Source organism: Hoplias malabaricus, unplaced genomic scaffold (assembly GCF_029633855.1).
Source record: "Hoplias malabaricus isolate fHopMal1 unplaced genomic scaffold, fHopMal1.hap1 scaffold_273, whole genome shotgun sequence".
Taxonomy (NCBI): Eukaryota; Metazoa; Chordata; class Actinopteri; order Characiformes; family Erythrinidae; genus Hoplias; species Hoplias malabaricus.
This window is the reverse complement of record NW_027100926.1, coordinates 12,501-36,288: the sequence shown is the minus strand read 5'-3', so window position 1 is coordinate 36,288 and position 23,788 is coordinate 12,501. Positions and strand designations below refer to the sequence as shown.

Below are 23,788 nucleotides of genomic sequence, written 5' to 3'. Positions count from 1 at the left end.
TACAAAACGTGTATCTCCAGCTTTCTTTTTGCTTATTTTTAGGAGCCATTTTGAAAATAATTGCTCTTTACATTGTGTCAAAGCCACTGTCCACTGTTTTATACAAATAAAAAATATATATATGTTCATTTTACGTCACACAACAAGCATTTACAGCAGTTATATTCAAGACAGAACATAATTCTGACAGAATATAGTTCTCCAGAACAGTAATTTTACAGGAGAAAAACTAATCTTCTTAACTTTCAGTGGAAGTCAATATGAAAATATTTATTCCAAATAATTTTAGAGCATTTCTATCCATGGGTTACAGGTGAAGCTATGGTGTGGAGTAGCCGCCATTTTGGGTACTTCCTCATCACTCAAACACACAACTCAAATAAATCTATGATATTTAAATTGTTTTATTGTTTCTCTCAACACTTAATTAGACTTAATTTAGACGTTAAAATGAAAGGAACATAAGTATGAATCCCTGACCCGTTTATCCCCGTCACGTTTATAAACAGAGCTCTGTTTATGAGCTTGTGTAGTGTCCCAAATTAGCACCGTCCTCCCTACATAGTGCACACCACAGATAATAACATTAATAATAGTGCGCCCAGACTGTAATAAAACACGAATTTGACTTTGAAACGTGAGGTTTATATTTGACCAAAAATTATTATCAACATAAACCGCATTACGTGAGTGCAGAAACCGTTATTTTATGACCGACACTGTGCCCTATGGAGGGTGTAGGGGAACGTTTGGGATACGGCCTCGGCTGCAGTGTGTAAACACCTCTCACTTATCACTCACACTTTCAGACAAGGAGAACTGCTTTATTAATTATTTTTGTTATTAACTTTTCATCAGAGAAATAATTTAGACAGTCGAGATACAATATCCTCAAAGAATCTCTTCTATCCTCAGAGCGCAGGGAGTCTCTGTAAACAGATAAAAAAATGAGACAAAAGAAAACAATGCGGCTTGTGTAGTCTCTCACACACTAAAACAACTCAGGAGTGAAATAAGACGATTACTGAAGCTTGTGTATGTATATGATCTGTGTGTGAATAACTCACTCAGACAGAGGAGCAGAGAAATGCACTGGAGTCTGATGCTAACAGTTTTACATTGGTTCCTATGACTAAAATGCTAATGTGGCTAACACAAGATAACAGTCTTTACCCCTCATTATGTAACATTGTGGGTTCCGTTACTCCCTGATAGGAAGAGGTGGTGGACTTCTGAGTGCTGTGAGACTCTCTCCAACAGGGAAAGGTGGTGTGTTTGAAATAATATTATACATTTTTCCTTCTCTTTACTTTAGCGCTACGCTCTGAAAACCGGACAAATGCTCCTCAAAATGGCACCCACACAACCCACTCACAAATCACACACAACCCATGGAATGGTTCATTTAACATAATAATAATAATAACAATAAATTTATACATTTAAATAATTTAATTAAAATTAATAATAAAACATGGAGATACATATTTTTTGTTGGACAGTGATGATATATAGCTACTTTAACACAGGTGAATAGAGTTTAAAGTCAGGGCTGTGAGGGTCATATGGACAGTGGCATCGACATGGCAACGTGAACTATGAGGCATCACTAATGAAGATCTAGTGCTACTGAAAATAACCAGCCTGTGGTGTAAGGGGTTAATCCCCCACCTGCGTGAGATGGACTCCATTGTGTGTGTGTGTGTGTGTGTGTGGTGTGTGTGTTTGGGGGGGTCTATGAGAAAATGCCTTTCCTGCTCGTGCTACTTTTCTTTATGTAACTCAGCTCAGATCATTCTGGGAAGTCCCAGCATTCTCTGCTGTATTCCCATAACACACACACACACACACACACACACACACACACACACACACACACACACACACACAGTCTCTCTCTCTCTCGCTCTGTCTCTGCCCTTCTTCCATTTATCTCACTTGCTCCCTCTTTCACACACTTTTTCTCAGTCTTTCCATTTCTCTCACCCTCTTCTATCTCTTACCCTCCCTCTCCATCTGTCTTTCTATCTCTCACTCTCACTGTTTTCTCTCTCCCCACCCCTCTCCTGTTTATCACTCTCTCGCTCCCTCCCTCTCATTCTTTTTCTCACACAGCCTTTCTATTTATTTTTCTTTATATGTTTCTTTAATTATTTTTGGTTAGTTCCCTCTCTCTTGCTGACCCTCTTAATTTCTATATTTATTTCTACCCTATTTATCTGTTGTTCTCTCTCTCTCTCTCTCTCTCTCTCTCTCTCTCACTCTCTCCACTCTTGATCAGTGTTGAAATCTGATTGCTGTAGAACCAGTGCAGAACAATCAAGGCTATAATTAAGTGCACAATTAAATTATTCTGAAATTGATTTATGTCTGTGGAGAGGTTGCCTCTGATGTAAAAAAAAGCAGTGTGTGTGTGTGTGTGTGTGTGTGTGTGTGTGTGTGGGACTGTCTGTGTGTGTTTGTGTGTGTGTGAAAGATGAGAAAGCCTGAGAGAAGAGAAAAGGACAGTGGTAAAGACAGTTGGGACGGTCACACATTCCACGCCAATTAGTGCCAAACTCGACTGACCCTCGCCGCCGCCGGTAACAGAGAGACGCATTGTTCCTGCTCACGGAGAAAAGAGGGAGCGAGGTAATCAGAAGAATCACTTCATCCAGAAAACAGAGGAGCACTTCACAGATCTGTAATAAGTGGGTAATAATATGCTGATATTGTGGTGAGAACTGATGACTGGGGTTTGATTCCCTGCTCGGGCGAAGCTCAGATCAGTTACAGCTCATGACTAGGGTTCTCCTGGATTCTCTATGGGCTCCACGGTGCAGGTACACAGACCCTGTGAGACACTCCTCCCTCGTTGGTCCACCTTGTAGATGTAAAGTCAGAGACAGTAGCTCATCTGTCGCTGCACAGTGTGTGTCGCTCGTCCTCTAGTCCTTCATCAGTGACACAGGACGCTGTCGGCTGGATGTTTTTGGTCGGTGGACTGTTCTCAGTCCAGACACTGAGGGGTTTAAAAACTCCAGCAGCACTGCTGTGTCTGATCCACTCTACACCAGCACAACACACACTAACACACCACCACCACGTCAGTGTCACTGCAGCGCTGAGAATGATCCACCACCACATCACACCTGCTCTGTGGGGGTCCTGAGCGCTGAGGAACAGGGGAGAGGGGGGGTAACAAAGTATGCAGAGCGACAGCTGAAACTACAGTTTCTAATTTGAGAACTACACAGTGTGCAGTAACCAAGGGGTGCTTATAATGTTTTGGCAGGTCATAGCTAATGAAGCAGGAAGAGAGAGTGTATTTCAAGGAGGTGAGACAAGCCAAAGCCAAAGTGGTGTCCAACTCTTTTTGAAAAAGACAATTGATGAGAGAAGAGTTGATGGAAATGTAGCTTGTGACGAAGTAAACAAATAAATGAGAAGAAGAGGGACAAGCAGCTGAGGCATGTGACAGTCATGAGCAGAGAGGCAGTGAACACACACACACACACACACACACACACACACAGAGTTTGTTTTTCAAAGCTGGATTCTTGAAGAGGACCAGAGAACTCCAGTTTGAGTCCAGACCACTGAAAGGCCCGATTCATGCCCCAATTCAGGAATCTCAGCGCACAATATTAGCGTTTGTTAATTATTATCACATTATTGGCATCTGCAGCGTGACGTAACGGCCAGGCGGCAATAAACGACAGCTCCAGCAAGTCATAAGAACATTTTCTGTGTCCATGTGTGTGTGTGTGTGTGTGTGTGTGTGTGTGTGTGTGTGTGTGTGTGCTTAATCCCTTTTTTTCTCATCCAAAATAACATGCTTTACTCAGAAAACACAAAAAGAATCAAGCCCCACAGCAGTGCTCTCCCCCTGTGTAAACAGCACTGTCCCTTTAAATGATAATGAGCCGCTCGTTGTTCACCCTGACCCCGAGTGCACAGCAGTGAGGAGCGAGGAGCAGCTCTGTTTTTTTGCTGTTTTCGCTCGGTTCTCTTTCTTCTCCATTCTCGTTTTTTCCGTCTTTTCTCATTTACTTGTGCGATCTCACAAAATCAGGGGTCCAGCGCTGTGATTGGACAGACTCGGACGAGGGGGCGGGGCCATTCTAAAGTCTTTACTTTACTCCTAAAATAAATGTGCACATGAGCTGAAGTGATGTTTGTTGTAATATTCCCCGTTTGAGCCTCACGTATTTCAATTAGCTCTTCTCTGATTGGCTCTCTTATATTAGCCCTTATTCCGAGTCCTAGTTAAAGCTGGGGTCACTTTTATGACGCTTGATAAATAGCTTCAAGGTAGATTTAGAACGCTCCTGACCCATTTAAAGGGACCGTGTCCTACATTTGTGTTGGACTTTGTGTTTCTTCCTCCTGGATTACTGTGGGTTTATGTTCTAAGACCAGCCATGGTTCCTGTTTCATGAACATTCAGTGGTCAGTGGTCCTGAAAAATGAATCAGGGCTAGTTTTAGAACTTTACTTTGTCTTAGAATTGAACAAATTGTTTGTAATGTGTCTTTAAGACTCGTGTAAATGACCTCTCCTTTGACTGGCCTTGTATCCTGTGGCCTATTAATAAATAATAGAAAATAGGTTGAGACGCTCCTGGATTCTCCAGCTATTTCTCTGTAAATGGAGAGTATTCAGAGAGAACTGAAACATAGTGCTTTTATTATATGTTGGAATTTATTTTGTAAAAAAGCATTACTGAGCTTTCCCTTCATAGAAGTCCTTTAATGCACTTTAAAATGTTGCCCGTGTATCAGTCCACTCCCAGGGAAATGTTTAAACCATAAAAGTCCTGAAGTATTTCACTGATGAAGTGCATCGTAAAGAGAAGAGGCTTGTTGATGTGTTTCTTCTGGACGTCATTAACTGGGTGTAAACCCATGGCTCCCAGCTCCAAGTAAAACAATGTCTACATTCCCACTGCCATTAAAACTAAAGACTGTAAGCCCAACCAGTCAATCACACACTCACACACTCACTCAGTCACTCACACACTCACCCGGTCACTCACACACTCACACCTGTGGATAGTTTCACACACTCACCCAGTAACTCACACACTCACCCGGTCACTCACACACCCAGTCACTCACACACTCACCCAGTCACTCACACACTCACACACTCACTCAGTCACTCACACACTCACCCAGTCACTCACACACTCACCCGGTCACTCACACACCCAGTCACTCACACACTCACCCAGTCACTCACACACTCACACACTCACTCAGTCACTCACACACTCACCCAGTCACTCACACACTCACCCAGTCACTCACACACTCACACCTGTGGATAGTTTCACACACTCACCCAGTTACTCACCCAGTCACTCACACACTCACCCAGTCACTCACACACTCAACCAGTCACTCACACACTCACCCAGTCACACACACACTCACCCAGTCACTCACACACTCACCCAGTCACTCACACACTCACCCGGTCACTCACACACTCACCCGGTCACTCACACACTCACCCAGTCTCTCACACACTCACCCGGTCACTCACACACTCACCCGGTCACTCACACACTCACCCAGTCACTCACACACTCAACCAGTCACTTACACACTCACCCAGTTACTCACCCAGTCACTCACACACTCACCCGGTCACTCACACACGCACCCAGTCACTCACACTTGCGGACTGTGGGCTTCACGCAATCACCCAGTCACTCACACACTCACACACTCACTCAGTCACTCACACACTCACCCAGTCACTCACACACTCACCCGGTCACTCACACACCCAGTCACTCACACACTCACCCAGTCACTCACACACTCCCCCAGTCACTCACACACTCACCCAGTCACTCACACACTCCACCAGTCACTCACACACTCACCCAGTCACTCACACACTCAACCGGTCACTCACACACTCACCCGGTCACTCACACACTCACCCAGTCACTCACACACTCAACCAGTCACTCACACACTCACCCAGTTACTCACCCAGTCACTCACACACTCACCCGGTCACTCACACACTCACCCAGTCACTCACACACTCACCCAGTCACTCACACACTCCACCAGTCACTCACACACTCACCCAGTCACTCACACACTCACCCAGTCACTCACACACTCACCCAGTCACTCACACACTCACCCAGTCACATACACACTCACCCAGTCACTCTCACACTCACCCAGTCACTCACACACTCACCCAGTCACTCACACACTCAACCAGTCACTCACACACTCACCCAGTTACTCACCCAGTCACTCACACACTCACCCGGTCACTCACACACTCACCCAGTTACTCACCCAGTCACTCACACACTCACCCGGTCACTCACACACTCACCCAGTCACACACACACTCACCCAGTCACTCTCACACTCACCCAGTCACTCACACACTCACCCAGTCACTCACACACTCCACCAGTCACTCACACACTCACCCAGTCACTCACACACTCACCCGGTCACTCACACACTCACCCAGTCACACACTCACCCAGTCTCTCACACACTCACCCGGTCACTCACACACTCACCCGGTCACTCACACACTCACCCAGTCACTCACACACTCACCCGGTCACTCACACACTCACCCAGTCTCTCACACACTCACCCGGTCACTCACACACTCACCCGGTCACTCACACACTCCACCAGTCACTCACACACTCACCCAGTCTCTCACACACTCACCCGGTCACTCACACACTCACCCGGTCACTCACACACTCACCCAGTCACTCACACACTCAACCAGTCACTCACACACTCACCCAATTACTCACACACTCACCCGGTCACTCACACACTCACCCAGTCACTCACACACTCACACTTGCGGACTGTGGGCTTCACGCAATCAGCCAGTCACTCACACACCTGTGGAAATTTGTCACACAGTCAATCCACCTTTAAATGTGTGTTTGGACTGTGTGGGGAACCTAAGCGTCCAAAGGAAACCCACAGGGAGAACACACCACACTCACAGAGAGAGGCCTGAGGTGGGGCTCGGACCCAGAACCCCAGGACCCTGAGGCTGTGTGGCAGCAACACTACCTGTTGTAATTATTTATTAATAAATATAATGACTAAATAGCTCTATTCATAGAGAGTGTGTTTGAGTTGCTGCTATCAGTTTGTTTGAGTTGCTGCAATCAAATCCTCGCAGCAATGTTGACTCTGTTACTGCAGCAAAGTTGGACAAAGGTCCCTATTAATAACCTTCATATCAGAAGCAGTATGTGCAGATCCATCAGAACTGTACCGTGTTTCTCTGCTCTCCACCACTGTCCACCACCAGGGTCCAACAGGGAATGAATAAATCTCCAGAGGCATCAATCTGACCCCTGCTTTCATATATCAATAATTATCTGAAAGTAAATGGAGTTACACCCTGGTAAAGCAGGGACACAATCCTGTGCATAAACCTAGAGTGGTGCTTGGCCCAGCTTTGTGTTAAACTCAGGCCAACTTAGACTCTCCAGATCCTCCAGGCCTCTGAGGCCTAGGGTTCAGTACAAAAATCTAATCTGTCCATTTTCTCCCAAAGTATATTCTCCTCTTTTCACACTAGGGAACAGTTCTGGCTCTTAATGAATGTCTGTGTCCTGCTTTGTGTCAAAATACCACAAAGAACAAACCCCACATCAGCGTTCAGCCATGGTTCCAGCGCCTGTCCCTTTAAACGATAATGAGCCGCTCGCTGTTCACCCGGACTCTGAGCGCACAGCAGTTCACTCAGTTCTCTTTCTTCTCTTTTCTCATGTACTCCGTTTTTACTCAGTGCTCATTTCTCCGCTGTGTCTGTTTTGCTCAGTTTAACCTGTGCTATGATTGGACAGATTCAGACGAGGGGGCGGGGCGATACTAAAGTCTCTGCCCTTGATTTCAGAAGCGGAGCAGATTCAGAACGGCTCGTTTTATTCCGTGTTTTATGACTCAGGCAGCGCACAGAAAACTGACTGGGGGCGAGGGGTCTTGTTTCACAGTGTGTGGGTTGGTAGCCTCCAGATCCTCACATTAATGTGAACATGCTCTGAACAAAGGATTTATTTGTATTATGAGTCCAAAATAAAAGGATCGTCTGTGGAGGTCTAAAAAAGGCCTCCATTCATTCATTCATTCACTACATTTTCATAGGTTTGTTCACCATTTAATCAGTGGATTCAGCTACTTTAAGGTGCACCCATGTGTGCATCTCCTTAGAAAAACATCAAACGAAATGGGATGCTCTGGAGCAAATGTAATGACTCTAAGGTCACCATGCTCAGGAACAAGCACTGGGCGGAGGAGCAGTGGAACTGTGTTCTTTACCGTGATTTAACTCCATCTAACACCTCTGGGATGAGTTGTAATGCCCGAACTAAATAACTAATCACACACAGTAGTACCTGACTTTATCCGTGTTTACATTTGGCTGCTATCAAATCTTCACAGCAATGTTCCTTCATCTAGTCTAAAGTCCTGGTTGAACAGTCAAAGCAGCAAAGGGCGGGGGGGTTGTTGTTAGTATTAATTAAAGGTTAATTACAGAAGAAATCTTGAATGAACAAGTGTCCAAAAACTTTAGGTCACATACATGAGATGAAGAGTGCAATCTAACCCGCTTAGCATGACACAGCATGTGTGTGTGTGTGTGTGTGTGTGTGTGTGTGTGTGTGTAGATCCGCTCTCTCTCTCTCTCTCTCTCTCTCTCTCTCTCTCTCTCTCTCTCTCTCTCTCTCCACCTAGTGGTGTGGTGAGCCATAAACACACTTACATTAATGTAAACCCTTAAAACCCCTTTTAAACATATTGGCTGAAGCGGTGCCAAAATAAGGGCAGAGATGAATTCATTAAACGGATTAAATAAATGTTTATGGACAGTTGGAAGGCGAAGGGCTGAAGAAGGGTTTAATCTAATTCAACACCGCCACCTGCTGCTGGAAGAATGAACTGCAGCCACAGAAATTCAGATTTCAGTCATTTCTACTGACGTTCATCTTACACTGTTGTAAGTATTTTGAAGACACTAATCCTAAAGTGTATTATTATTATTATTATTATTATTTAACTGTTTTTAATTTATAAAATATGAACAACTTAATTCACGCGTCTACTTTAATTAATCTAGTTATTTCTTATTTTATGTGCAGATGATTATAGGAAATGTACTGTAATATTTATATATTAAAGTGTATTTAATCATTGGTATTGACCATTGAAACGACTCCGTGAATTATCGCGATATTTCGTGTACAGTGTCGTGGTTGCCATGGAGACTTTTGCAGACGCATAGAGAAGGGCGCTGTGGTCTTATTGGGTGAGTAAAAGCATTAGCGCAGAAACAGGGTAAAAATACATAGAATAACGCAATAATAGTGAAATACGTGCGAAGGAAACTATTATACAATGTGTTATTGTTACTACCGGGATGAATATAGCTTTCTCTGTGCTAATTGCTTTTTCGAATTGTCCGTTCCACCTTAAATAGTGCAGTAGTTACACTCCCGCGGCTCAGCCGTAACTGGTAACTACTGCACCATTTAAGGTGGACCGGCCTATGGCCATAAGCCTGAGAAATAAGGCTTTATTTTCAATTAAATGAAGAGTAAATAAAACACACTGGCTGTGAGGATTTGATTGCTGCCACAGGTACTGATATTGGATGACTTGTTCTGGGTATAATTGCCCAGAACAAGTCATCCAATATCAGTACCTGTGGCAGCAATCAAATCCTCACAGCCAGTGTGTTTTATTTACTCTTCATCCCAAAAGAACTGGATTTGGAGAAGTGGAGCTCCATCAGCAGCTGGCGAAGAGCAGGGTGACCTTAGGATCATGTGCAGCTGCTCCAGAGCCTCCCATTTATTACAAACTGTGTGCGCAGTTTGTGCTTCTTTAGTGACGTAAATGTGAACAATTTGCATACATGGACCTCAATACAGAGAAATGTAGGATGTGGGCTCTTTAAAGCTTCTCCATTGTTACTCTGACTACGTAGAAGTTCATGTGAATACAGAACCTTATCTTTAAAAGCGAGGCTAAGATAAGAGCGAGAGAGCGCTGCCTCACAGGTGTGCAGTGTATTGTCTCCTAGCAAACAGCTGGGAAGGTCAATAACTAACGTCAAGCTGCTGGGCTCATGGTGTGCTCTTCCATCACAGGTGAGACATTACCTGGACCGACCGTCCTCAGGGAGAATGCATTTCAGTCCACCTGTCAGCAAAAACAGGATCATCTCCAAATTCCCTAAGGTAGGAACGATGAACACATGAATCTGAGTGCTGTTCATCTACAGTACACTCGGTTACAGGAGTACAGTGTGTGATGTCTTATTATTAATAATGGACTTATCTTTATAAAGAAGATACGTCTGTTACATGGGGATCAAATCAAATCAAAATTACTTGGAAGCTTTCTGGATACCACACACAACAGGGGCAGGGAAGTGAAGGAGCAGCACTCCTCAAACACCCATGGCTGAGGTGCTCCTGATTTTATATATTTCATATTGCGTCAAGTGCCCCGCCCCCTCGTCTGAGTCTGTCCAATCACAGCGCTGGGCCCACGTTTATGGGAGAGCGCAAAGACTAGGTTAAAAGTAGCAAAACAGACACAACCAGCGCGGAGAAATAAGAGCACTGAATAAAAACGGGGGAGGGGTTTGATCTTTGTGGTAATTTGACCAAAGCAGGACACAGATTTTTCATTAAAACCCATTACTGTGTTCCACTGTGGAAAAGCGACTGGATTCATTATGAAGAACAGATCACAGCACCTACAACAGTCCACACATGCCAAATAAAGCTTAAATGTCCTCTCAACAAAATATCTAAATGTCTTATTTCTGACAGATATGTCCATCAATTAAAATTAGTTTTAACAGTGTTTATTGTCAGTTACCTACAGTAAAGTAGGTGTATTTTGACATGACACTCCATTAACATTATTATTTATTCTCGGTCATTTCTGAAAAATTGGTTATATATCGAGAGTGTTTGGGGCTGCACAGTGGTGCAGCAGGTAGTGTCTCTGTCACAGCTCCAGGGGCCTGGTGGTTGTAGGTTCAAGTCCCACTCCAGGTGACTGTCTGTGAGGAGTGTGGTGTGTTCTCCCTGTGTCTGTGTGGGTTTCCTCCGGGCGACTGTCTGTGAGGAGTGTGGTGTGTTCTCTCTGTGTCTGCGTGGGTTTCCTCCGGGCGACTGTCTGTGAGGAGTGTGGTGTGTTCTCTCTGTGTCTGTGTGGGTTTCCTCCGGGTGACTGTCTGTGAGGAGTGTGGTGTGTTCTCCCTGTGTCCGCGTGGGTTTCCTCCGGATGACTGTCTGTGAGGAGTGTGGTGTGTTCTCCCTGTGTCTGCGTGGGTTTCCTCTGGGTGACTGTCTGTGAGGAGTGTGGTGTGTTCTCCCTGTGTCCGCGTGGGTTTCCTCCGGATGACTGTCTGTGAGGAGTGTGGTGTGTTCTCCCTGTGTCTGTGTGGGTTTCCTCCGGGTGACTGTCTGTGAGGAGTGTGGTGTGTTCTCCCTGTGTCTGCGTGGGTTTCCTCCGGGTGCTCCGGTTTCATACACAATGAATGTGTGTGTGTTTATGTATAAACCATATTAATCAGCATTTTTAATATCAGCACTGCCAGGTTGTAAAAGGTTCGTGACTAAGCAGGACACTGTGGAGACGGAGCAGTCCTGTAAAACAGCCTCTAGTTGTTGTTGCTCAGTTCTCTCTGTGCCGCTGTGTGTTGCAGTGTTATAATCCTCAGGCCTGTCTGCAAATGAAGGAGGACTGGAACGATAAAGCTAAAACTGCGAGTCAGAACCGGGCCGCCAGGCAGCAGGGGTCAGTATTTCACTGCCTTCAATCTCTGTTTGTGGCTGGTGCCACTCCATGGACAACATCATGTAATGTATAACTAACTTCCTGAATGGTCAACTTACAATGCTATAGACATTGTTTAACCTGTTATAGTCCCTAGGGGTTTTCCCTGGGCAGCTTCCTGCAGTCACAGACATGTAACACAACAGGTGTTGAAATAAAGCTGGTGTTTTATCACAGTACACACAGATCTGAAAATAAGTTTCGAATGTTTTTTCAGACTGGACAGACTGAAGATGTCAAAAGCTGTCGTCGTGGGAGACCTCAATGTGGGGAAGACTTGCTTAATTAATAGGTAAGTGTGCAATGACCGGAGCAGTGACCAGATTTCAGACCAGTGATACAGTGGTTGTTTCCTGGGGATTACAGAGTGTGAGGTGTCCCCTCAAAGCCATGGCCTCCCGACTTCCCGATGCTGGGGTTTCTCTGGTCAGAGGAGTGTCCGAGTCGGAAGCAGACCAGTGTCTCCTCTGTGATAGTCCTGTAACGTAAGATGAGATCTGAGAGGTTCTTGTGTTCTAGGTTCTGTAAAGAGGCTTTCGACAGAGACTACAAGGCCACCATAGGGGTCGACTTTGAAATCGAGAGGTTTGAAATCTGTGGGCTTCCGTACTCCCTTCAAATGTGAGTGCACCTGCTTTAATACGTCCTGTTAACACTTTCACAACCTGCATTTGATTTGGTGCTGTTCACTGCGCAGCTGGGACACTGCTGGACAGGAGAAGTTTAAATGCATCGCTTCAGCGTATTACAGAGGAGCTCAAGGTGAGTCTCATATTCACAGCTTCATATTTGTGATTTGAGTGAGTACAGCAGACACTTGGCATGAAAAGTGTACGTCTTTTCTTTCACAGTGATCATCAGTGTCTTTGACATGGCGGACATTAAGACCCTGGAGCACACCCGGTGAGTGGAGCACGTCATGTGACATTACAATAATATTTGTTTGTAGTATTTACAGTTAAAGTCCCAGGTCATTATACAGTAATACCATGAATATGAGGCTGCATTTAACCCATTAGTGGCAGTAGACACACACACACACACACACACACACACACACACACACACACACATTTCCAGAGCGGTGGGCAGGCAGCCACGGTTCCCAGGAACTGTTAGAGGTATAACAGAGTAATGTTTTTGTTTGTGTGTGTGTGTGTGTGTGTGTGTGTGTGTGTTTCAGGCAGTGGCTGCTGGAGGCTCTGAAGGAAAATGAACCAAACTCCTGCTTTATTTTCTTGGTTGGAACCAAGAGAGACCTGCTGGTGTGAATTAATTTCTCTTAATATAACACACACACACACACATCCACACACACACACACACACACACAAAAGTAATAACACAGCGTAAACTGAGAGTGTGACTCTTATTCAGTCTCCAGAGGAGTGTCAGCGCACAGAGAGGGATGCAGTGAAGATGGCGTCGGAGATGAACGCTGAGTTCTGGTCTGTTTCGTCTAAAACAGGTAAAAACTGCACTCACATCTATCGTTACACTTATATAGCGCCACACACACTGGCGAGAAGCGGCAGCCAAATGCCGCAGCGTCCTCTCGACCAGGAACGACTGTCCACCTGGAGGACTGCATCAGGCACTAGGGTTTCACCCAGGACAGAGCGCCAATCCATATCTGAGCTCACACACATTCACTCACACGTACAGACATTCATTCACATATACACTCATTCACTCACACAGCAGGACAGATGTTAGAGAAGTCAATTCACCTACCCTCCATGTTTTTGGACTGTGGGAGGAAACCCATGCAGACACAGGGAGAACATGGAAACTCCACCCAGAAGGGATTTGAACCCAAGATCCCAGCGCTGGGGAGGTGAACGTGCTCACCACTGAGCCACCGTGCCGCCGGCGTAGCAGCGTGTTCCTGCCCAGGCTGAGCCTTGGATCCTAGTCTGCTCTGTGCAGAGCAGCAGTGCTCAACACGACGTTATTATTAAATTTACTGAATGGTTTTACCTTTTTCTTTATTTTTATTTTCCAGATTAAACTAGATTTGCATTTCCTTAAAGAAATACAGTGTTTCTGCAGAATGAAAGATAGAATGAATAAAAGAATAATAAATACAAGCAAACAAAAAGAAAAAGAGACAAAAGAAAAAACCCAAATAAATAAAAATACAAATCATATATTAAATTAAAGGAAAGGGAAAAGTAAATAAGGAAAAAAGAGTTGGAAAAGGCAGGCAGCAGTGATATAAACAAAACTATGATTATTATATATTGCTATTGTGTTTATGTTTTGGGGCGCATTGTGAGCTTTATGTCACAGTATTAATATATTATGAGTTTAAAGACAATGCTGATTATTCTGTGTGTGTGTGTGTGTGTGTGTCTCAGGGCAGAACGTGCAGGAGTTTTTCTTCCGTGTGGCTGCTCTGTCGTTTGAGGACGCTGTTCTGCAGGAGACAGAGCTGGAGAGCAGTGGCGCTCGGATTGGAGTTGGTGACATCATCAGTGAGTTTATACTTCAGTAGACTTTCCTTCACTACAGAGGGAGCATGGAGTGATTTGGGATTAACCCCTGCGTCCTCTCATGCATCTTGATGTTTTGGCACCTCTCTGTAAGAGGTACTATGGCCCCCTGCTGGACTGGAATAGATAATGCAGTCGTTTTCGTATTCGTCTGAACGGAGATATTTTCAAAAACGAGGAACATAAATTGTGAAGCTAGGACTGTGAGCGGACACTTTTGGAGTCACCAATCCACCTACCAACGTGTGTTTGTGGACTGTGGGAGGAAACCGGAGCACCCGGAGGAAACCCACGCAGACACAGGGAGAACACACCAACTCCTCACAGACAGTCACCCGGAGGAAACCCACGCAGACACAGGGAGAACACACCAACTCCTCACAGACAGTCACCCGGAGGAAACCCACGCAGACACAGGGAGAACACACCAACTCCTCACAGACAGTCACTCGGAGGAAACCCACACGGACACAGAGAGAACACACCACACTCCTCACAGACAGTCACCCGGAGGAAACCCACGCAGACACAGGGAGAACACACCAACTCCTCACAGACAGTCACTCGGAGGAAACCCACACGGACACAGAGAGAACACACCACACTCCTCACAGACAGTCACCCGGAGGAAACCCACGCAGACACAGGGAGAACACACCAACTCCTCACAGACAGTCACTCGGAGGAAACCCACACGGACACAGAGAGAACACACCACACTCCTCACAGACAATCACCCGGAGGAAACCCACACGGACACAGGGAGAACACACCACACTCCTCACAGACAGTCACCCGGAGGAAACCCACGCAGACACAGGGAGAACACACCACACTCCTCACAGACAGTCACCCGGAGGAAACCCACACAGACACAGAGAGAACACACCACACTCATCACAGACAGTCACCCGGAGGAAACCCACGCAGACACAGGGAGAACACACCACACTCCTCACAGACAGTCACCCGGAGGAAACCCACGCAGACACAGAGAGAACACACCAACTCCTCACAGACAGTCACCCGGAGGAAACCCACGCAGACACAGGGAGAACACACCAACTCCTCACAGACAGTCACCCGGAGGAAACCCACGCAGACACAGAGAGAACACACCACACTCCTCACAGACAGTCACCCGGAGGAAACCCACACAGACACAGGGAGAACACACCACACTCCTCACAGACAGTCACCCGGAGGAAACCCACGCAGACACAGGGAGAACACACCACACTCCTCACAGACATTCACCCGGAGGAAACCCACGCAGACACAGAGAGAACACACCAACTCCTCACAGACAGTCACCCGGAGGAAACCCACGCAGACACAGGGAGAACACACCACACTCCTCACAGACATTCACCCGGAGGAAACCCACGCAGACACAGGGAGAACACACCAACTCCTCACAGACAGTCACCCGGAGGAAACCCACGCAGACACAGGGAGAACACACCACACTCCTCACAGACAGTCACCCGGAGGAAACCCACGCAGACACAGGGAGAACACACCACACTCCTCACAGACAGTCACCCGGAGGAAACCCACGCAGACACAGAGAGAACACACCAACTCCTCACAGACAGTCACCCGGAGGAAACCCACACAGACACAGGGAGAACACACCACACTCCCCACAGACAGTCACCCGGAGGAAACCCACGCAGACACAGGAAGAACACACCACACTCCTCACAGACAGTCACCCGGAGGAAACCCACGCAGACACAGGGAGAACACACCACACTCCTCACAGACAGTCACCCGGAGCGGGAATCGAACCCACAACCTCCAGGCCCCTGGAGCTGTGTGACTGCGACACTAGTTCTATAAGTTGTGCACTTTATTTGATGAGGTTTGTGTTTCCACACACTGTACTTTTGTGTAAACCCTTTTCTGAATGATACAGAAACACAGTGTTGTTTTATTCACCTGCAGAAGCCGACCGAGCTCCAGATCTGGAGGCCAAAGCAGTGAGGAAGTCCTGCTGCTGATCCTGAGCCTCCGCAGTACTTTAACCTGAAGAGAACAGAGGGAACAGCGGAGAGTCAAAGGCAGAAACATCCGTAGAGTTTCCTCTGAAAGGAGCCACACTGAGTGATTCCACAGTGTGTAAAAGAGGCTGCCGTATTCACAGCCACAGTTCATCAAGGGAACAATCCCCCGATTTCCCCCGGACCGAGGAAACTGAGGGAGAATTTTCATGGTGTTTAAAAAGCCTCAGTATTGTGCCTCTTTAACCACTGCCACTGTTTAAAAACATCCTGAAGGTTTATTACTGTGTAACGTCCAGTTTAGGGATTAGTCTGACAATTTAATTCAGTATTTTTAACCATGGCTTTCAGAAGTGTGCAATTAATTATGTTTTAAAAGCTAATTCTTGTAAAGTGACAGGTTTTAAAGGGGAAGTTTACCATTTTTTCACGTTTGAGACACTTCTAATGAGGTTTAGAAGAAGTCATGAAAAAATGTGTACTTCCATTTTAGTATGAGGTCTGCTTTCATAATGTTGTTCTATCTGTTTAAAATATGAAGTGTTTTTTAATTCTGTGGGTTTTTTTGGCTATTAAAATACTTCAAAGTGACTGTGTGTTTCCCTGCAGTTTGTCATACTTTTGCAGAATTTATTTTTCCCAAACACAGAATACAAAGAATTCTAAGAGTAAACATGGACCAGAGCTTTTTAATTGTTCTTCTAAACATTTGTTTTTAAAAATAATTTTCAACTACTTTAGGAATATCATGGCGGACCATTTCACACACTCACCCAGTCACTCACACACACACACACCTATTTAGTTTTATTTATTTAACGTTACACTTATATAGTGCCTTTTTAGAAACCCAAGGATGCTTTACAGTCAACACTCAACATTCAATACACACACACACACACACACTGGCGAGAAGCAGCAGCCAAACGCACACAGCGTACTCTCAACCAGTAACCACCGTCCCCCTGGAGGACTGCATCGGGCACAGGACAGAGCACTAATCCATATCTGGGCACACACACATTCACTCAAACACCAGGACAGTTATGAGAAAAGCGAATTCACCTAACCTCCTGTGGACAGTTTCACACACTCACCCAGCCATACACCCTCTGAGCAATATCTTACAACCACTCCACCTTCCAACATGTGTGTTTGGACTGTAGGAGGAAACCTGAGTACCCGGAGGAAACCCACGCAGACACAGGGAGAACACACCACACTCCTCACAGACAGTCACCCGGAGGAAACCCACACAGACACAGAGAGAACACACCACACTCCTCACAGACAGTCGCCCGGAGGAAACCCACACAGACACAGAGAGAACACACCACACTCCTCACAGACAGTCACCCGGAGGAAACCCACACAGACACAGAGAGAACACACCACACTCCTCACAGACAGTCGCCCGGAGGAAACCCACACAGACACAGAGAGAACACACCACACTCCTCACAGACAGTCGCCCGGAGGAAACCCACACAGACACAGAGAGAACACACCACACTCCTCACAAACAGAGACTTGAGGTGAGGGTCGAACCCATGTGTCCAGGACTGTGTTAGGGGCACTACCTGCTGTGCATTTCTGTTATTACTAAACTGATGAGGGAATTTGGAAAACAGGGTTGACTTCTCCTTTGAACATTGACTCGTTTTTAACCCTGAACCGCTCCTTTCCAGCAGAGGGTGCTTAAGTGCACATTTGAACTCACTGAATCCATAAAAGTAAACGAAGAAAACAGTTGTTGTTATGGGGAGTGTAAAAAGGCAGGGGAGCTTTAAAACTATGGCTTATAATGATGATAATAACTAAACAAATGCAGCTCTTACAAACACAGTGTTTACAAACAGTGGAAGATTTGTACCGTTTGGATTTTGGTAAGTTTCTTTAAAAAATCACAGATAAATGTACACAGAATTGGAGGAATAAACATAAACGGAGTCCATTATGTTTAATTTAAACGTCAGTTTAGCGCTATGCTGAAAATAAAACGCAACACATAAGTTAAAGGCAGTTTTATTGTAGAATTTTCTGTTCCACCTTAAATGGCTTTCAGTTACATTATGGCGCCCGAGCCTCTATAATGTAACAGCGCACCATTTAAGGTGGAACGGATAGTTGTGTGTTAACATATTTGTTTTCGTTTCTAGACGCTGTAAGTCTTCTCAAACATGTGTTTCTGTGGTTCAATCATTTACACACGTATAAAATTATCGGTAAACGTTTTAAATATTTGAGAAATAGATATGTAGCTGTTAATCTGGGCATAAAATAATAAAATACGCTAGTTTAGTGGCATAGTTAGCTATAATTAATATCTACATCATTAGATTAAACTAAACAAAACTGGCAAAACCTGCGAATATGTTGCTCTAATTTTAATACGGTGCTGTAATTACTGTCAAACACACACACACACACACACACACACACACATTGTTTAAAAATATATATTTAGCCTGTAATTTTTTTATTCTTGTAAAACTGGAATATACATTATAATAATGCAAATACACATTAAAATGACCTTGCTTTTACAATTATTGTCCACTTTTTCAACTCCACCGACAATACAGGAGCCCATTGTTGCTCTGCATACTTTGGCAGTCCCCTGTCAGACTGTGGTTCAATGGTCAAGACCCCCTCAGGACATCTGATCCAGCTGTGATTCTTCCGAGATTCCTTATCGCTCTTATGACATCTTCCTTGTTTAATAAACCTGACTCTGTTTCCGACCGTGGTGTTAGGACAGAGATGCTGTGAGGTGGTCCGGACTTCTGTGGTGAAGCTGGAGCTGGATCTGATGAAAGCTGGAGACTGATCTGCTGTTCTTCTCCATCAGAGATAGTCACCCTACAGCTACAATGACATTCACCACGAAAACAAAGACCTACAAACTGGTCGTCCATAAAAAGGGCTTCGGTGGGAGTGGTGAGTGATCTGCTGAAGCCAATAGACACCTGTAAAATGGCCCCTGTAGATAATAGGGGTCCCAATTTATTCGGACAGGCCCTTTATATATATTCAGGGGGAAGTTACTTCAGCGTATACTCCATAAACTCCAAAATGTAAAAGTTAAAGTGTGAACTTAGACACCAGGTACAGGTTAAGACAAATGACAGACCTTGACAGGAATAACATGGGGAATATCTCACACACACACACACACACACACACACACAGATAGAAAGACACATTTCTTTAATAGATGAACACTGTTGATAAAAATAACACGCCTCATATATTCCTCCTCGTGTCCCTCTCAGACGACGAGCTGATGATGAACCCGAAGGTGTTCCCTCAGGTGCAGCTTGGGAACATTGTGGAGATCGCTCACCCAAACGATGAATACAGGTGAGGGAAAAAAAACCTAATTATTGTTTTTGATCAGATCCTGACGATACAGACACTGTTCTAGATCTGTTCCTGTATTTCATCTCCTTTCAAAATGATACTGAGCAGTGAATCTGAAGTCTTTCTTTCTCTCTAGTCCTCTCCTGCTGCAAGTGAAGAGTCTGAAAGAAGATCTGCAGAAAGGTACGAAACCCTCTGGAATTTGGTTTTAAAATGGCATCTGAAAAATGCAGGGTTTCTCTGTTAACCAGATAACTGCAGCCTGAAGCTGAGGATTGTAAAGTAGGACTGCTGCTGTAACAGTAGGCTATAGCTGCTGAGCAACAAAACAGTCCAATAGCAATAAAGTTTATACAGAATTCAGTTGTTTATTTTAAAGCTTACAATAGTGTTCCGGCGGCACGGTGGTGCAGCAGGTAGTATCGCAGTCAAACAGCTCCAGAGTCCTGGAGGTTGTGGGTTCAATTCCAGCTCCGGGTGACTGTCTGTGAGGAGTGTGGTGTGTTCTCCCTGTGTCTGCGTGGGTTTCCTCCGGGTGACTGTCTGTGAGGAGTGTGGTGTGTTATCCCTGTGTCTGCGTGAGTTTCCTCCGGGTGACTGTCTGTGAGGAGTGTGGTATGTTCTCTCTGTGTCTGCGTGGGTTTCCTCCGGGTGACTGTCTGTGAGGAGTGTGGTGTGTTATCCCTGTGTCTGCGTGGGTTTCCTCTGGGTGACTGTCTGTGAGGAGTGTGGTGTGTTCTCTCTGTGTCTGTGTGGGTTTCCTCCGGGTGACTGTCTGTGAGGAGTGTGGTGTGTTCTCTCTGTGTCTGCGTGGGTTTCCTCCGGGTGACTGTCTGTGAGGAGTGTGGTGTGTTCTCTCTGTGTCTGTGTGGGTTTCCTCCGGGTGACTGTCTGTGAGGAGTGTGGTGTGTTCTCTCTGTGTCTGCGTGGGTTTCCTCCGGGTGACTGTCTGTGAGGAGTGTGGTGTGTTCTCTCTGTGTCTGTGTGGGTTTCCTCCGGGTGACTGTCTGTGAGGAGTGTGGTGTGTTCTCTCTGTGTCTGCGTGGGTTTCCTCCGGGTGACTGTCTGTGAGGAGTGTGGTGTGTTCTCTCTGTGTCTGTGTGGGTTTCCTCCGGGTGACTGTCTGTGAGGAGTGTGGTGTGTTCTCCCTGTGTCTGCGTGGGTTTCCTCCGGGTGACTGTCTGTGAGGAGTGTGGTGTGTTCTCTCTGTGTCTGCGTGGGTTTCCTCCGGGTGACTGTCTGTGAGGAGTGTGGTGTGTTCTCTCTGTGTCTGTGTGGGTTTCCTCCGGGTGACTGTCTGTGAGGAGTGTGGTGTGTTCTCTCTGTGTCTGTGTGGGTTTCCTCCGGGTGACTGTCTGTGAGGAGTGTGGTGTGTTCTCTCTGTGTCTGCGTGGGTTTCCTCCGGGTGACTGTCTGTGAGGAGTGTGGTGTGTTATCCCTGTGTCTGCGTGAGTTTCCTCCGGGTGACTGTCTGTGAGGAGTGTGGTATGTTCTCTCTGTGTCTGCGTGGGTTTCCTCCGGGTGACTGTCTGTGAGGAGTGTGGTGTGTTATCCCTGTGTCTGCGTGGGTTTCCTCTGGGTGACTGTCTGTGAGGAGTGTGGTGTGTTCTCTCTGTGTCTGTGTGGGTTTCCTCCGGGTGACTGTCTGTGAGGAGTGTGGTGTGTTCTCCCTGTGTCTGCGTGGGTTTCCTCCGGGTGACTGTCTGTGAGGAGTGTGGTGTGTTCTCCCTGTGTCTGCGTGGGTTTCCTCCGGGTGACTGTCTGTGAGGAGTTGGTGTGTTCTCCCTGTGTCTGCGTGGGTTTCCTCCGGGTGAATGTCTGTGAGGAGTGTGGTGTGTTCTCCCTGTGTCTGCGTGGGTTTCCTCCGGGTGACTGTCTGTGAGGAGTTGGTGTGTTCTCTCTGTGTCTGCGTGGGTTTCCTCCGGGTGAATGTCTGTGAGGAGTGTGGTGTGTTCTCTCTGTGTCTGCGTGGGTTTCCTCCGGGTGACTGTCTGTGAGGAGTGTGGTGTGTTCTCTCTGTGTCTGTGTGGGTTTCCTCCGGGTGACTGTCTGTGAGGAGTGTGGTGTGTTCTCCCTGTGTCTGCGTGGGTTTCCTCCGGGTGACTGTCTGTGAGGAGTGTGGTGTGTTCTCTCTGTGTCTGCGTGGGTTTCCTCCGGGTGACTGTCTGTGAGGAGTGTGGTGTGTTCTCTCTGTGTCTGTGTGGGTTTCCTCCGGGTGACTGTCTGTGAGGAGTGTGGTGTGTTCTCTCTGTGTCTGTGTGGGTTTCCTCCGGGTGACTGTCTGTGAGGAGTGTGGTGTGTTCTCTCTGTGTCTGCGTGGGTTTCCTCCGGGTGACTGTCTGTGAGGAGTGTGGTGTGTTATCCCTGTGTCTGCGTGAGTTTCCTCCGGGTGACTGTCTGTGAGGAGTGTGGTATGTTCTCTCTGTGTCTGCGTGGGTTTCCTCCGGGTGACTGTCTGTGAGGAGTGTGGTGTGTTATCCCTGTGTCTGCGTGGGTTTCCTCTGGGTGACTGTCTGTGAGGAGTGTGGTGTGTTCTCTCTGTGTCTGTGTGGGTTTCCTCCGGGTGACTGTCTGTGAGGAGTGTGGTGTGTTCTCTCTGTGTCTGCGTGGGTTTCCTCCGGGTGACTGTCTGTGAGGAGTGTGGTGTGTTCTCTCTGTGTCTGTGTGGGTTTCCTCCGGGTGACTGTCTGTGAGGAGTGTGGTGTGTTCTCTCTGTGTCTGCGTGGGTTTCCTCCGGGTGACTGTCTGTGAGGAGTGTGGTGTGTTCTCTCTGTGTCTGCGTGGGTTTCCTCCGGGTGACTGTCTGTGAGGAGTGTGGTGTGTTCTCCCTGTGTCTGCGTGGGTTTCCTCCGGGTGACTGTCTGTGAGGAGTGTGGTGTGTTCTCTCTGTGTCTGCGTGGGTTTCCTCCGGGTGACTGTCTGTGAGGAGTGTGGTGTGTTCTCTCTGTGTCTGTGTGGGTTTCCTCCGGGTGACTGTCTGTGAGGAGTGTGGTGTGTTCTCTCTGTGTCTGCGTGGGTTTCCTCCGGGTGACTGTCTGTGAGGAGTGTGGTGTGTTCTCTCTGTGTCTGTGTGGGTTTCCTCCGGGTGACTGTCTGTGAGGAGTGTGGTGTGTTCTCTCTGTGTCTGCGTGGGTTTCCTCCGGGTGACTGTCTGTGAGGAGTGTGGTGTGTTCTCTCTGTGTCTGTGTGGGTTTCCTCCGGGTGACTGTCTGTGAGGAGTGTGGTGTGTTCTCCCTGTGTCTGCGTGGGTTTCCTCCGGGTGACTGTCTGTGAGGAGTGTGGTGTGTTCTCTCTGTGTCTGCGTGGGTTTCCTCCGGGTGACTGTCTGTGAGGAGTGTGGTGTGTTCTCTCTGTGTCTGTGTGGGTTTCCTCCGGGTGACTGTCTGTGAGGAGTGTGGTGTGTTCTCCCTGTGTCTGCGTGGGTTTCCTCCGGGTGACTGTCTGTGAGGAGTGTGGTGTGTTCTCTCTGTGTCTGCGTGGGTTTCCTCTGGGTGACTGTCTGTGAGGAGTGTGGTGTGTTATCCCTGTGTCTGCGTGGGTTTCCTCCGGGTGACTGTCTGTGAGGAGTGTGGTGTGTTCTCTCTGTGTCTGCGTGGGTTTCCTCTGGGTGACTGTCTGTGAGGAGTGTGGTGTGTTCTCTCTGTGTCTGCTTTGGTTTCCTCCGGGTGACTGTCTGTGAGGAGTGTGGTGTGTTCTCTCTGTGTCTGCATTGGTTTCCTCCGGGTGAGTGTCTGTGAGGAGTGTGGTGTGTTCTCTCTGTGTCTGCATTGGTTTCCTCCGGGTGACTGTCTGTGAGGAGTGTGGTGTGTTCTCCCTGTGTCTGCGTGGGTTTCCTCCGGGTTGGAGGAAAGTGTTCGTAGGTGTGAGTGTGTGAGTGAATGTGTATGTGTGTTGCCCTGTGAAGGACTGGCGCCCCCTCCAGGGTTTGTTCCCGCCTTGCGCCCAATGATTCCAGGTAGGCTCTGGACCTACCGTGATGCTGAACTGGATAAGGGTTACAGACAATGAATGAATGAATTGTGTTCCGAGCTTGGAGACAGAGCTTGGAGCCAAGCTCTGA

At 46.8% G+C, this 23,788-nt stretch overlaps 2 protein-coding genes across 2 annotated transcripts in view; both read left to right on the top strand.

The window, feature by feature from the left end:
• The first annotated feature begins 9,255 nt into the window (after positions 1-9,255).
• On the top strand, positions 9,256-16,929 carry rab36 (RAB36, member RAS oncogene family). The gene is made up of 11 exons (XM_066658870.1): positions 9,256-9,315; positions 10,160-10,249; positions 11,734-11,825; positions 12,082-12,156; positions 12,384-12,485; positions 12,562-12,626; positions 12,716-12,767; positions 13,048-13,129; positions 13,242-13,332; positions 14,225-14,341; positions 16,310-16,929. Exons 2-11 carry the CDS (start codon positions 10,196-10,198, stop codon positions 16,363-16,365), a joined length of 786 nt encoding a protein of 261 aa, XP_066514967.1. The 5' UTR covers positions 9,256-9,315; positions 10,160-10,195; the 3' UTR covers positions 16,366-16,929.
• Positions 16,930-18,115: 1,186 nt separating this feature from the next.
• The window catches only part of depdc5 (DEP domain containing 5, GATOR1 subcomplex subunit), a 17,681-nt gene continuing 12,008 nt past the window's right edge, over positions 18,116-23,788 (top strand). Inside the window, 4 exon segments of the mRNA XM_066658869.1 lie at positions 18,116-18,251; positions 19,127-19,305; positions 19,641-19,728; positions 19,865-19,911. Coding sequence (XP_066514966.1) covers positions 19,239-19,305; positions 19,641-19,728; positions 19,865-19,911 — 202 coding nt within the window. The 5' untranslated portion in view covers positions 18,116-18,251; positions 19,127-19,238.

What these genes read in the sequence shown, in the direction of transcription:
- rab36 (XM_066658870.1), top strand. Translation starts at nt 10,196, where the DNA reads ATGCATTTCAGTCCACCTGTCAGCAAAAACAGGATCATCTCCAAATTC. An exon ending in CGGGCCGCCAGGCAGCAGGG is followed by an intron (nt 11,826 to 12,081) that starts GTCAGTATTTCA and finishes ATGTTTTTTCAG; the next exon opens with ACTGGACAGACTGAAGATGT. An exon ending in AAGACCCTGGAGCACACCCG is followed by an intron (nt 12,768 to 13,047) that starts GTGAGTGGAGCA and finishes TGTGTGTTTCAG; the next exon opens with GCAGTGGCTGCTGGAGGCTC.